Source organism: Drosophila serrata, unplaced genomic scaffold (assembly GCF_035046125.1).
Source record: "Drosophila serrata isolate PLE 108 unplaced genomic scaffold, ASM3504612v1 contig_172, whole genome shotgun sequence".
Taxonomy (NCBI): domain Eukaryota; kingdom Metazoa; phylum Arthropoda; class Insecta; order Diptera; family Drosophilidae; genus Drosophila; species Drosophila serrata.
Window position 1 is genome coordinate 1 of NW_028257070.1, and position 14,021 is coordinate 14,021.

The 14,021-nt window shown below is 48.1% G+C and overlaps 2 protein-coding genes across 9 annotated transcripts; one reads left to right on the forward strand and one right to left on the reverse strand.

The window, feature by feature from the left end:
• Positions 1 to 184: 184 nt before the first annotated feature.
• Positions 185 to 13,314, reverse strand: MED14 (mediator complex subunit 14). Of its 8 annotated transcripts, none has more exons than XR_002319389.2 (10): positions 7,746 to 9,538; positions 7,593 to 7,687; positions 6,962 to 7,527; positions 6,412 to 6,903; positions 5,974 to 6,341; positions 5,678 to 5,912; positions 4,975 to 5,616; positions 4,614 to 4,918; positions 2,503 to 4,554; positions 185 to 2,020 (listed from the first exon to the last, which is right to left on the reverse strand). XR_002319389.2 is itself a non-coding variant. In XM_086827449.1 (10 exons), exons 2-10 carry the CDS (start codon positions 7,833 to 7,835, stop codon positions 2,632 to 2,634), a joined length of 4,716 nt encoding a protein of 1,571 aa, XP_086683575.1. In that variant the 5' UTR covers positions 7,836 to 8,103; positions 12,733 to 13,314; the 3' UTR covers positions 2,073 to 2,631. The 8 variants fall into 8 exon arrangements, 7 of the variants coding, with proteins under 7 accessions (XP_086683575.1, XP_086683571.1, XP_086683574.1 ...); XM_086827449.1 differs by lacking the exon at positions 185 to 2,020 and adding an exon at positions 12,733 to 13,314 and having other exon boundaries at positions 2,073 to 4,554; positions 7,746 to 8,103; XM_086827445.1 differs by lacking the exon at positions 185 to 2,020 and adding an exon at positions 12,733 to 13,314 and having other exon boundaries at positions 2,073 to 4,554; positions 7,746 to 8,225.
• Positions 449 to 2,327, forward strand: LOC110179420 (SEC14-like protein 2). The gene is made up of 5 exons (XM_020946949.2): positions 449 to 524; positions 593 to 636; positions 697 to 814; positions 876 to 1,670; positions 1,730 to 2,327. Exons 1-5 carry the CDS (start codon positions 467 to 469, stop codon positions 1,870 to 1,872), a joined length of 1,158 nt encoding a protein of 385 aa, XP_020802608.2. The 5' UTR covers positions 449 to 466; the 3' UTR covers positions 1,873 to 2,327.
• Positions 13,315 to 14,021: the final 707 nt, after the last annotated feature.

A 14,021-nucleotide genomic window follows, 5' to 3' on the forward strand; every position in this document is an offset into this window, starting at 1 on the left:
TCCATTCAAAATGTGAATTTTTGGCCGATTTTTGCAAATTTTCATGATGTAACCCCTTTCCTTTTTTACAAAAATGGGAAATTTCTGAAAAAAATTTTTTTCGGCCGGAGATGGCTTAAAAGATTCGCCTGTTGATGATGATCAAGAATCCTTCCAGAGCTTCTGACTGAATTATAATACCATATTTTTAGTAGATATTTATCTTTATATTTATAGCAACATTTTTTAAGAAACCAAATTTTAAAAAACTTATAACTACGTCAAAAATACAGAATTTAAGAGATTAGTAGTGGTAAATAGCATTTTTGGAAACAGTAATCCTCGTATAAGGCTTTTTGATGTCTGTCTCTCTTCCACTCGACCACCATCTGAAATGAAACTTTGATATTGCATACAAATTATATATTTGTTATTATTTATTTATTATAACATATGTATAAACATTTGTTTACAGTTCCGCAAGCAGATGGACGATGCTCTGGTTGGAACGCACGATGACTACTTCCTGGTGCGCTGGCTGCGGGGTAAGTAGTTTCCGTGAGTGGTCAAAGATAATCGTAATCGTAATCGTAATCGTAATGCCTCGAAACAGCTCGTAAATGGAACCTGGATGCGGCGGAGAAAATGTTGAGAGCCGTAAGTGGGGCAATGCCGTTGAAGTCCGTATCCCTATAATACCTAACGCGATCTTTGCAGAGCTTGAAGACCCGCGCCATGTGGAATGTGGACAACATCGAGAAGTGGGATCCTCCCAAAGCTCTGCAGGAATACCTACCCTATGGGCTAATGGGCTATGACAAGGAGGGATCGCCAGGTGGGTTCGAAATCTCTGGCTTTTACCAGTCCTCAGGCCTTACCCTCTTTTCCTGTTGCAGTGCTGGTCTGCCCCTTTGCAAACTTCGACATCTGGGGCATGATGCACTGCGTCACCCGATTTGAGTTTCAAAAATACCTGGTGCTGCTTCTTGAGCGCTTCATGAAGATCGCCTACGACCAGAGCCAGAAGCACGGGTGGAGGGCCCGCCAGCTGGTAGTGTTCTTCGACATGCAGGACGTGAACCTGAAGCAGTACGCCTGGCGACCAGCAGCCGAGTGCGTGATCTCTACGGTCAAGCAGTACGAGGCCAACTTCCCGGAGCTGCTCAAGATGTGCTACATTATCAACGCACCAAAGCTCTTCTCGGTGGCATTCAACATTGTGAAGAAGTTCCTCGACGAGAACACCACCAGCAAGATCGTCATCTACAAGTCCGGCGTGGACCGCTGGCAGCAGCAGCTCTTCTCCCACGTGGATAGGAAGGCGTTCCCAAAAGCCTGGGGCGGCGACATGGTGGACAGAAACGGAGACCCCCAGTGCAAGGCCCTGATGGTTTGGGGTGGCAAGCTCCCGGAGGAGCTGTACATCGACCAGAGCAGCCAACAGAGCGACAGGGACTTTGTGGAGACACAGGTACCCAAAGGCGACAAGCTGAAGCTGCACTTCAAGGTGAACCAGGAGGAGCAGAGAATCCTCTCGTGGGAGTTCCGCACCATCGACTACGACATCAAGTTCGGCATCTACAGCGTGGACGAGCAGACAGGCGAGAAGCGTAGCGAAGTGCCTCTGGGCACAGTCTACTCCAACGAGATGGACGAGATCGGCTACATCTCCACGAGACCCAACACCACCTGTGAGTACCCCCGGTTGTTCGTCGAGTATCTCATTGATTAATCATTCTAATTCCCACAGACACGGTGGTCTTTGACAACTCCGCCAGCTACCTACGCAGCAAGAAGCTCCGCTACTGGGTAGACCTCATCTCCGAGGAGGAGGAGGGTATCTCCGAGCTGACCAGCCAAATGGACAGCACTCAGATTGCAGCCCAGCAGTGAGCGAATGCTCGACCAGCAATTATGCCAAATACCAGTGGGAGTATATAGATTAATAGCTAGACAACACGAACTAACCTCGGTGCAATATAGTCACAACGCATTTGCAAGGCGTCCGCTGCCTTCGGAACTCCTCCGGAGCACGGCGCAGCTGCAATCGAACCATGTGATAGAAACAAATTAGTATGACTCACATTTACAAGTACAGTTAATTCTAAAGTTAGTCTCTTTATTACATACTTAGCCGCGCTGTTTACTTAATAATCTCTAATCGGGGATGCGCAATTATTTCAGGTGGTACGGCACTATAAAATGTATATACGTAGCACCTGATCTTTGAAAGAAATTGCATTTTGACAAAATCCCATTGGGAAACCTCCAAGTTATTGAGTTATTTTATTTACTTTAATTATTTTGTTTCCATGGATTATTAAAATTTAATCTTTTACTGTACCGAAGTAACTTTTACAACTTTCAACGCGTTTAAGACATTTCCATGCGTTTAACTTTCTCTTTAAGTATTTTTGAGTATCCTAGAGTGGTTCGCTTTGTAAAAAGGGTTTAAAAAATGGGGCTTCGAAGCAAGCTTCTCATTGTAGAGAGCTGGCTTCGATTCGCCAAAAATCGACTCACCACAGCGTTTAGGGTATCCCATGCTGCTCTTAACTTCCATACAACATCGGATTAATAATCGTTCGCCGTTCCGGGTTGCCTCTGCTTAGCTCACGGCTGCTGCGAGGAGGCGCGGCGCTTGCGCCTTCATCACTGAGGACCTCCCGGATTGGCGCCCATCTGCGGGTAGACACCGGGACCCACCGGTCCCTGGGGACCCACTTGCTGCGGCTGGAGCTGTTGCATGGGCATCATTGGATTTGGGCTAGAGCCCACCACGCCGACGCCCACTCCTACTCCGACGCCTACACCCACTGGTGGTCCGATGGATTGGTTGGGAGGTGGCTGGGGCATCTCGGTGGCCAACTGGAGGTTCGTGAGAAGATCCGAGATGGCCGGAAATAGCGTGCACTGATTCTGCTGGGCATTAAACTCGGCGAAGCGACGGAGCAGGGTGCTTGCGGCGGTCATAGTGGGCGAGTTCACCTGCCCGTTGCGCTCCGCCATCTGAGTGACGTTCGTCTGTATGTCGTAGACGATGGGCAGCACCAGCGAGGGGCTGTCCTTCCAGTCCTTGGCCACGCCCACTCCGGCGCCGTAGGGAATCCGTGTGATCTGCAGGAAGAACAGGATTTTCATGCGTCCCAGGACCACGCAGGCATTGCCACAGGGCACAATGGGTACGGCCGAGGGCGGCATGCGCATGCACATCTGCACCGTCCACTTGAGCTGGTCGCCGCCTAGCTCCGGCTTCAGTTCCAGTCTCATAATCTGCACAAAGTCCTTGAGAACCTGGGCGGGCAGATTCAGCAGCCGGCAGATGCTGTGCAGCGAGTTGGGCCTGTAGGGCGGTGAAGCCACCCGGGTGTCGAAGTACTGCTCGATCACAAGTAGGTCGTCCGGGCTGAGCTGGAAGGGCGGCGGCAGCTTATCGGGCATCGGAGGTAGCTGCGATATCTTCAAGTGCAGCGTCTGCATGTGCATCTGGTTCAGAACCACCTGGCACTGCAGACCATCCACCTTGAACAGCACCACGCCGGGCTCCGTGCTGTTAAGCGCCGTCAAGGTTTCCTCGCTCTGGATATTCCGGTGAAGCTGCCTCCGCATGTATACGCATCCCAGGAAACGCTCCAGTGGACTCATGTCCGGCACGTTGATGTCCTTGTTAGGATGCGGACTGGGTCGACACAGCGTCTCCAGGGCCTCGTGGGTCAGCAAAGTGGGAACAGCCCCGGCCCAGGGGCGATTGAGGGTGCCTCGAGCTACTCCTCTGTCCACCACGCCGGCTGCTCCTCCAGCTCCACTTCCGCCCCCAGTGCTCTTGTGCTCTGGACTCTGTCCGGGTCGGGGAGAGGGGCGCGGCATGCTGGGGGAGCCGGGCCAGTTGTTATTCGCCGGCGACATGGCCGTGAAGGGGGAGTCCTGATGGCTCTGCATGTAGAGGGTATTCGGTCCAGGACTATGCACCATGTGCGGGCTGGGCTGGGGATTCAGCGGCGACGAGGGCATCAGGCCGCTCGGCGACGGATGTGGCATATGCGGTGCTGGCGGAGACGTCAGGTTAAAGTTGCCATGGCCCTGGGCTCCGCTTCCACCTCCAGCACCTCCTGCACTCGGATGAGGACTAGCCGGTGTGTGCGGATTGGAGCTGGACGGCGGTGTGTGCGGTGCGGGGAATCTCAGCCCACTGTCTCGCGGTGATTGCGGTCCGCGCATCCCGGTGCTCAGGAACGGAGATGACCCGCCAGCACTGACGCCCGTCACACTGCTTGGACCACCGAAATTGTCCTCCAGACCCATCGGCGACAGTGGGTTGTCGTCCTCGTGTGGAGCACGTCCTCTGTACGCCGCCGACTCGTCCACGTACTTGGAGAGGAAAGCCTTGAGGCCTTGGATTGGAGTAAATTCCTCTACCACGTTCCGTTCGAAGCGACTGCTTGCTCCGTCGCGGATGGACACAAGTCTGTTGGCCCGAAAGCGCAGCTCCAGGCAGTACACGGCCTGGTAGGTGAGCCTCATCAAGCAGGGGGATTGAGCAAGCATGCAGAAAGATAGCACGGGGACCTGGGGGCGCTAAAAGCAGAGATTCAGATAAGGATGGGCTCTCGCCGCAGCTTTGAGACTGGACTTACCGGTATACCCAAGAACGGAAGCACAGGCAGCTTGGCAATGGAGCTCATCGGGCTGTATGTTTCGTGAAGTATCTGGGCGATCTGGGTGAGACTGTGCTGCTGGTTGAGGTGCTGCGCGAGCTGGTCCCGCATCATGGAATGCGCGTTCACGGCTGACATGCCGCCCACAAAGGTCAGACGGAAGCCGTGCGACTGCACCGACCAGTATATATTACAGCTGACCTCCTTCTTGGGTCCGTAGCCCAGCAGCAGGTTCATGTAGCTGTACGACTTGACCACCAGCATGTCGCATAGCGAGAGGCGTTCTTAAAGGAGAAAACTGAAATCAGTACAGTTTTTCAAGAAATTGGATTAAACTCACTATTGCGCAGCTGCTCGGCAAAGTCGTGAACCAGCGTGTACAGGTAGACGATCTTGGACCAGTCGTTCAGCAGATCCTCGACCGTCTTGGAGAAATCGTGGTTGGCCTGCTCATAGGTAAGGTAGACAGTGCGCCGGCTGCCCTGCTCCTTCTGGTGGCTGCTCTGCAGCGGTGTGCTGTAGAAGACGAACTCCACCACCCAGATGCGCACCTGGCTGTTCTTGTTTGTCTGCGATCGCACAGAGATGGAGAGAACGCGGCGCATAAGATCGTCCCAGACATGCGGCTCGATCTTGGGCAGTCCGGAGGAGCCGCTTGCCTTCATTTCTCCTTGTGCTCCGCCTTGCTGCTGCTGCTGTTGCTGCGCCTGGCCGGTGGCAAAGACCGTCTTGCCTGGCTGCGGCAACGCCAGAATCTTGAGGACCAGCGACGTGGCATTGGCCTCAACCTGCAGGCCGCTGTGAGGGATGTTGTGCTTGGACAGCGTCTGCGCAAGGTTCATGAAGGGAATCTTCTCGTCACACATGGCCACCACATGGGCTAGCTCCGGAATAAAGTAGGCGGGAAAGATGGTCTTCTGCTGCTTAGCCGGCGGCGCCAGCAGATCCCCGTTCGATTTGCGTTTGTGGGGGGAAACCTCCGCTGAAGGGAAAATAATTTAAGGCTATTTCATAACCGAACCGTGACGCACACTTAAGCTCACCATCGACTTCGGTGCCAGGTCCATGCGTGGCCACGAAGGTATCGAACTCAATGAGCCGCATAAGCTTGGTGTAGCACTTGGGAATGTCAGAGGGCGGCTGGGAAACCACGGACACGAGCTGCTTAGCAGAGTCGTCAATCACATCAGCCTCGTCCTTTTGGTAGGCCACGAAGCCCAGGTGGAAGGTGTACTCCATTTCGTTAGGCATCGTTGTCTTTTCCTTGAGCTGAACCACCTGAAGGGGAACAAGTTTGGTTAGTCTGCAATGCACGCAACGTTGTATCTCTTATAGTTACCAGTACGATGTTGGGATGCCGGTGCAACTTGACGTAGATCTTATGCCTACCCTGCTGCAGAAGTTCCTGCTCTGGTTGGGCGAGGAAGGGCAGTGTATCGGTGGCTGTTGCCGGCAGGTGCTGCAGTGTCTTTTCGCACCGGCGATGGGTGATCCAGAAGCGCAGTTCCGAGAGCAGAGCGGGTAGCTTGCCGCGATCTCCGTTGAGGCAGTCCTGCATTTCCTCGGTAATCGGGCAGTCCAAATGCTTAGGCACATGGCAGCGGAACATGCCCGTGTGGGTGTCGATGGTTATGTGGATCTGCTCTGCCCGCAGGCAGGGCGAGAGAACAGGAACGGTCAGGATGGCGGGGGTTCCTTGGAGATTAACTGCAGGAGAACAAGTTTAACATGATCAATGGTTACCTCTGCGGAATAGACTTCCAACATTTACACTCACAGTCAACGTCCTTGAGGAAGGCCTGGAACTCCAGCTTGAGGTCGCTCAGTCGTGACACAGATCGGATGTAGACTGTGTGCACAATGAGCCGTTCCATGGAGAGATGCTCTGAGCGCACAGCCCTATCAGCCACTTCGGCTGACTCCTTCGCACCCAGAGAGGGTACATGGACCACGGCCAACGGGCGTCCAATCTCGCTGGGATCGGACTGAACAGTCAGGCGATAGCCCAGTTCCGACTTGAGGTCCCGCCAATAGGAGACGGTGAGTTTCACGCCCGGTATGTACTCCTCAGGGGTGATGTTGTTGTCATCCAATCGCTCGTAATTAAGACGCAGTGTCTGCGTGTACAAAACCTCCAGCTGTAGAGACTGGCAAAAGTAGTGCAGACAATTGTACACCTCGCTCAACGCATTGGGGTTCTCCACGAGCCGTGCCTGGATCAGCTGGTGGATGTAGTTCACCTGCAACGGATGCACCAGCGACTTTCCATCTGCAAAATGGGATAAAACAAATTGTACAAGCCGAGCAACTAGAGGCTGGGTACTTACCGCCAGTCTCTTTATCCTCAACAAGCACATCGATGTCCAACAGTCGCCAGGGCACAGTGGGGCTGTCGCCCATCACCGTGAGGGCCACGCTGAATTCGTGCTTTACCTCAAAGGTGACGCGTCCGTTCTTAATGCGGAACTCTCGCATTTGGGGCAGAAGTTTACCTGTGACCAGTCGATGCTGGATCACCTGGTTCAGTCGCAGCAGCGTCTGCCGCTTCTCCGCGGGCGTAATGGCATCCGCCGGCACTATACGCTCCCGGATGCAGGTGGGCAGCCGGTTGTAGGTGCCAGTGGTCAACACTTCGACGGCAGCCGGGATATGGAAGTTGGGTAAACGGGCGCGGACCAGAGTCTCACGCGACATGCGTGCCAGCATGTCTGCAGTCTCCACGAACAGCATGTTTTGCTTGTCCAGAAAGCTCATAATCTGCGATGACTTATCCACCTTTGACACCGAGTTGCCCCATTTGACCAGGGCGTTCAAGCGTGTAAACAGATGGCGGGTGCGAGCCGCATAGTTGTAGATTTCTACCTTGCGCTCCATGTCCGTTTTGCGGGGTAAGCTGAAAGGGAAACGCGAGTCAGATAGGAGAGCCACCACCACCACCACGAAAGATGTATCACTTACAGCTCTGCCAACACGGTGAGTTCGTGGTAGGTGCGCTGGATGATGAAATCGATCAGCACTGACAAAGACATCGTGTTGATTCGCGGGCCGCCCTCCTGCAAAGATGCATGTCATGGAATGTCTAATGCTTTGTGAATTTTCAGAAATATTTACCTGTCCTGCGGGCAAATAGCCGCCTCCACCGCCGCCGACGCCGGGCATCTGCTCCAGGGGCAGGGGCAAAGGCAAGGGGGTGGGCGCCATGTTTAGTCGCTGGGGCTGTGCTCCTCGCTATTTTCGCAGCTTTTCCGGTACGCTGCTTGTGTGTGTTGGGTGCCCACACTAGTATTGCATGTTTCGGTAATATTTCTGCTCCGTTTTCTAACCTTTCCCGGCGTTTTTCGCGAAAATTTAGCAGCGAAATTTCATTTTTCTCTTGAGCTTGGTTCCAGTGTTGCCAGATTAGGCTTATTTAAAAATGTCAGGAAAAATGTCGGCCGCCGCGGCAGCTGGGCACACTAAAGGGTTTAATCTGGCAATGTCAACTACTAGTTCGATAAATGAATTAATCGGCAGTTGGGCGGGTTTTCAAACTTCACGGCAGTTACACATAATTAATGACATCATTTTTATATTATTCATCAAACTCCAAGGCTGATGTAATACATAAAGGGGAATAACGGAAATTACATAGAAATACGAACGGGCCAGGTATTTAGGGATAAAACATAAAATAATGTGAAACACTATTATGAGTTTAAAAATTATAATCAAATAAATTAATGCAAACGGAAATAGTCTAATAAATAAAAACCTAATTTGCTTTTAATAGGTAATACAGGGGATGAATAATATCAAAGTCAAAATTTAGTAAATATTATTTAATGCAGCCACTTGCGTAATTAATTGTAATAATTTCGGCACCGATTCTTTCTTCACGTTAATAACTCAATTGAGCTCCGCGGCCTCAGCCAATTATAGACGGAGGGGAAAACTAGGAAAAGTTCATTGACCAAATCAGCTTTCCATTACCACTCTCTGGCTGTTTTAGTTTTCCCCATGTGAGGCGGCGGCTGCTGTTGAAAATAAGGAAAACAAAAACATTTCCGCTTTTGTTTCTTTGAATTTTGACACGGTTGATGTTTCGCTGCCATTGCACATGGCAGTGGCCCGGCACCTCTTCCCTCCTCACCTTCAGTTCTACCCATCTTCTCCCTGCTCCCGTCAATAAACAGCCACTGATTCAAGTGGCGGCACATGCCAAGCCCCAGCACCACCTCCGTTGGGAGCGAGATTCTCCCTTTTGGGCCTTGCAAAGTGGCAGCCACCTACGGAATCGCTCTAGCTCGCTGCTGCACTTGGCACCGACGAGGATCGGGATCTGGAGTTTGAACTTCCCGTAGCTAGAGCTCCCCCAATGGGACCGGTATAAATATAACTTTATGATCTTGCCACGGCACGGCACGATCCAAACTTCGGCGGCAGCTCTGATTCTTATGACTCCGCGCCCAGGAATTACTCACATATCCGGCCTGGTCTCCCCCTCCCAGACTCGCTAAAGTCAGATGCCACTCCATCTACATCCACATCCATCCGCTTGAACCCTTGAGTTGCCCGAGAAATTCCTGTAAACAGGATGCGACCAGGGATGCTAAATTGGGTGCTGAAGGCCCTGCTTCACATAAACTATGGTCACTCGAGTTACGAGGAGACCTCGGATCGATTGATCTGATTTTAACTTTCTAGCTTCTATAATTTGGGGGATTTGGTGCTTCGCCTGCTTTTTCTTTGTTTCCTGTTGAATTTCAAATTAATTTGGATTCCGATTACTTATCGCCTTGAATATGTCTTCGCCTGGAATTCACGTATGTGGATAAAATTTACTTGGAGATTCACCAGATTCAGACGGTGGCCACATTACATACTTAATTTTACCTACGCAAAGAATACGATCCCAAGAACCACCCGATGTTGGCGGGAGCAGTTAAAAATAAAGATCCAGGGGTACTTAATAAACTGTCATGCACTGAAGAAAAAGAGTTTGGGTACCACAAATTTATGGGAAATCATATGCAACCCCTTAGCTGAGCTCATTAAATATTTGTAAATACCCCATTAATTTCGTATATCCGAGAAATGGATTACATATTTTAGCTATTATGCATTCCATCTTGAAATTAATTCGTTAAAATATAATGGGACCGACAGATTTAACTGCGTAAATTTCACATCAAAAGTGTTGCAATAAAGGACAATCAATTTTGGTCTTAAATAATGCAAAAGTCTTGAGGTTCGGGACCTGATTAATGTCCACTTTCTGTCAGTGTAGAGGTGGGGCAGGAGCCACTGTATGGGAGACTGCAGATCGGCGATCGGACCACGCAATTGCGCAGCAAGTGAGCAAGAGTACATCGATCAGGAGGGGCAGACCCGGCTGGAAACAGGACGAAAATAGATTTATGGCCGCCAGTCGCGACGACGCTCGCTCCGGGTGAGGCCGAGTGGAGCCTGCTTCTTGGAGGGGGTGAAGACAGGCACTGGCTCCGGGACTGCTGTGGCACTGGGACTACTGTGACACCCAATGATCCAAGCTGATCCGCTGCGATTTGCCGTGACACTTTCTTTGTGCCTTCTGGCTCCTTTTTTCTCTCTTATTAATTACCGTGATTAAAGTCGCGGCTGCTGCTGCCACAAGATGTCTTTAGCACATGTCACCCCTGGTCCAAAGCTCTCCGCCGTGATGCCGTGATGCATGGCATCCCGTCCTGACCTTACCATTCAAATTGCATTTCCATGTTGGCGCCAGACAAAGCCCACCGATTTTCCTTTGTCTTCGGAGCTGCTGCTGGTGCGTGGGCTGTGGGCGAGTGTGAAAATGCGCCCGAGAAGTGCGAAAAGCCGAGGCATAAAGAAAGCAAGGGGAAGCACTAAAAAACCGATTAGTCGGGAGAGGGTGAATGGGGTAGGGCGGTCTTAAAAATACACCCATTACAATCCCCGCCCCGATCTGGGAATATCTTTTGTAAGACATCAAAAACCAATTCGAACCAGAACCAACAGAACCAGCGCTCCGCATAAATCATATCGAATATATAGAAAATACGTTAGCACCCAATACATCTGCCGAGATCCCCAAAAGGGGCGACATTAAGTTCATTACGCCTGAAAAGCCGAAAAATGAAATGCCGAAAGAAAAGTGGAAACGCAGAAGCGACGACAACACCTGTGAGGAATCAGTTTTTTGGGGCCTTTGAAAGGCCAAATATCGCGAAGAGAGAGGGCGACTGGCGGCTCAGGGGAGAGAGATGAAAATTGGGGGATCTGCGGAGGAGGAGCAGGTCGGCGGCACAGGTGAGCGAGGAGTCTATTTTGGATGCCCGCAACAAGTACTTGCGCCAGCGAGCGAAATGCCAAATTGCAAGCGACTGCGTCACTCTCGAGGAACGAGCCAGAGCCAACGGGCGGAAAAGTCGGAGGAAAACCCGAGAAGAATCCCAAAAAGAAGAAGACAGGGAGGAGGGAGGTCCACAAGTCGAAGAAGAAACTACACAACCACGAAGCGGGAGAATTCGGCTCTCCTTCTCTCTACATCACATTTTCTAGGCAAAATCAGCATGGGGCGAGGGCGAAAAACTCAATTCCACATGGGGCAGAAAATGTACAATGGCGGTCATTTAACTAGCACTCCGTAAATAATATAAATATTATTTTACTTAAAAGCTTTTTACGTCGCGAAGGAGTAATTTCCAGACCTATAATATATATATTCTTGATCAGCATCAACGGGCGAATCTTTCTAGGCATGCAGAAGAGGAAAAAATTCGTTGCCATTTTTTCCAATTTTTATAAGGGGATATATCGTAAAATTTTTCACAAAATTTCATTTTTCTACAATATAAATTGAGTATGCAGATTTGACAACCTTATATAAACTTATGGGAAAGCTTTCCGAATTGAAATTAGTACCTTTTTGCCGTAGTTATGAGTTTTTTAAAATTTGGTTTCTTTAAAAATTTTGCTATAAAAATAAAGATAAATATCTACTAAAAATATGGTATTATAATTCAGTCAGAAGCTTAAAAAAAATTTTTTTTCCGAAATTTCCCATTTTTCGGAAAAAAGGAAAGGGGTTACATCATGAAAATTTGCAAAAATCGGCCAAAAATTCACATTTTAAATGGAGTATGCAGTTTTGTCAACCTGCTAAAAATTAGCATACGGCCGCTTTCCGAATTGAAATTAATGCGTTTTTGGCTTAGTTATGAAATTTTTAAATTTTGATTTGTCGAAAAATTGCATATAAAAATATTGTTAATATCGGTTTAAAAATGGTAATGGACCTTCAGTCAGAAGCCTAAAAGAAAGTGAAGGAGTCATTTCCGACCCTATAAATTATATATATTCTTGATCAGCATCAACAGGCGAATCTTTTAAGCCATCTCCGGCCGAAAAAATTTTTTTTAAGAAATTTCCCATTTTTGTAAAAAAAGGAAAGGGGTTACATCATGAAAATTTGCAAAAATCGGCCAAAAATTCACATTTTAAATGAGTATGCAGTTTTATTAACCTGCTAAAAATTAGCATACGGCCGCTTTCCGAATTGAAATTAATGCATTTTTGGCTGAGTTATGAAATTTTTAAATTTTGATTTGTCGAAAAATTTCATATAAAAATGTAGTTAATGCCGGGTAAAAAATGGTAACTAACATAGGAACGCTTTCCGAATTAAAATTAATGCATTTTTGGCTTAGTTTTGCGTTTATAAATATAATATTATTTAAAATAAGGGAAGAAGACAACTTACGCATGCAGAAGTTTGTATAATAATAATACCCTGCAAGGGGTAAGTAGGGCTAAGTATAAGTAGTAGCTAAAATAGATAATTATTAAAGCCAGAATTCATTAGGTTTTGCTGGCTTATTTTAAATTCACAAATTCCCCAGAAAAAAAGGTAAACAAAGGAGCTTTACACCTTTCGAACTTTTAAAATTAGTAGCCACAAGAGTGGATCATATTCTTAAAACGGCTCGGCCGCTCTTAGGTTCCACTTTACAGGTTGATAAGAAACAGATTTATAGGCGAAAAAAGGGAGAAAAATTGGCTTGCAAATGCATAGGAAGACAAAGATAAGAGCGAGAAAAAAAACTTTTGTTTCACTCACCCCTTTACATTAGTTGTGGCTGCAGATCGATGCCAACGGTGAATTAGTGGACAAAATACAACAAAAACCCTTCTTAATTGAAGAATCATTGTCTTTGCCATAAAAAACGAAACTACGCACTAATATTCGATATGTAAAAAAACCGTGACAGGTGCCGGGGCTAGGTTAGGGGGCTAACTAAGTAACACTTTTCACTATACTCTTAATTTATTACAATTTCTTTTTTCATTTTCACATATAAAAAATTTAAAAAAAAAAATTAAAATAAAAATCAATCTTGGCACTGTAAAAAATAAAAGAAAAATAAAGCACAACAGAGGCTGTTCTTAGCCTTTTCATAACTTCACTAATATTTTTCACTTCACATTAATTTCATTTACACTTTTGGCCCCTGTCTTTACTATTGCGTCGTAATTTTTAACTTTTTTTCACCGATCTACCTGCGCGAAGAACTGATTTGGAATGATTAGCGGGAGAAGCTTCGGGAGAGGTCGTTCTATGATGGAAGGCGGCGATGCTTCGGCTTGTAGGCGAGAGAGGGAAGCTGTCCACTTCCAACAAGCTTTCAATTTCGAGCTTAACCTGGAAATACGATGCAATTGCTTGCACTATAAATTATTTTATATAGTTGATCAGAGAAATTAGTTTAAATGTATATTCAAAAACAGCGGAATTGTAATTAAAGTCTATTAATATTTATCAATTTAAATGAAATAATGATAATAATAAATAATGATAATAAAGTAATCATAGTAATCATTTTTTTGTTTCTAAAACTTTTCTCTCAAGGGTATGTGTAAACTTTGGCTTACTGAAGTAAGATTCCACGCTTGTAATTATTTCTGATTTAATACTGCATCTCTATTTTCTCATCCCCTGCTGTGCGTGTGCCTGTGTGTGAGGCTTTTGACACTGAATGCGGATCGTTAGAGGAATTCTGCGCAGTGGTCCTGCCAGCCAGCAGCGGAGGATCATCATCACCATTCCGGCACCAGCATTAGCATAAGCATTACGCAGAGCGAACAGTTTTCCCTTTCGGTTATGCAGCCAGAGCTGCGCCGAGAGGGGAGCAGGCAGCATAATGAAAACATTATTTCGATTTATTTTTAAACCGCACACACTTGTTCCAATCGCCGACACACCGTCGCTGCCACTGTGCTGCCTCAGTCGCAGTCAGCGTCGTGATTCGTTCTTGGAGTTGGGTTCGATGCGATCTCCCGTACGATTCACGGCGATCCTAGGGAAGAGCGGCCAACAACAGCTGCTGGCTGTCGTCCACGTCGTTCCGC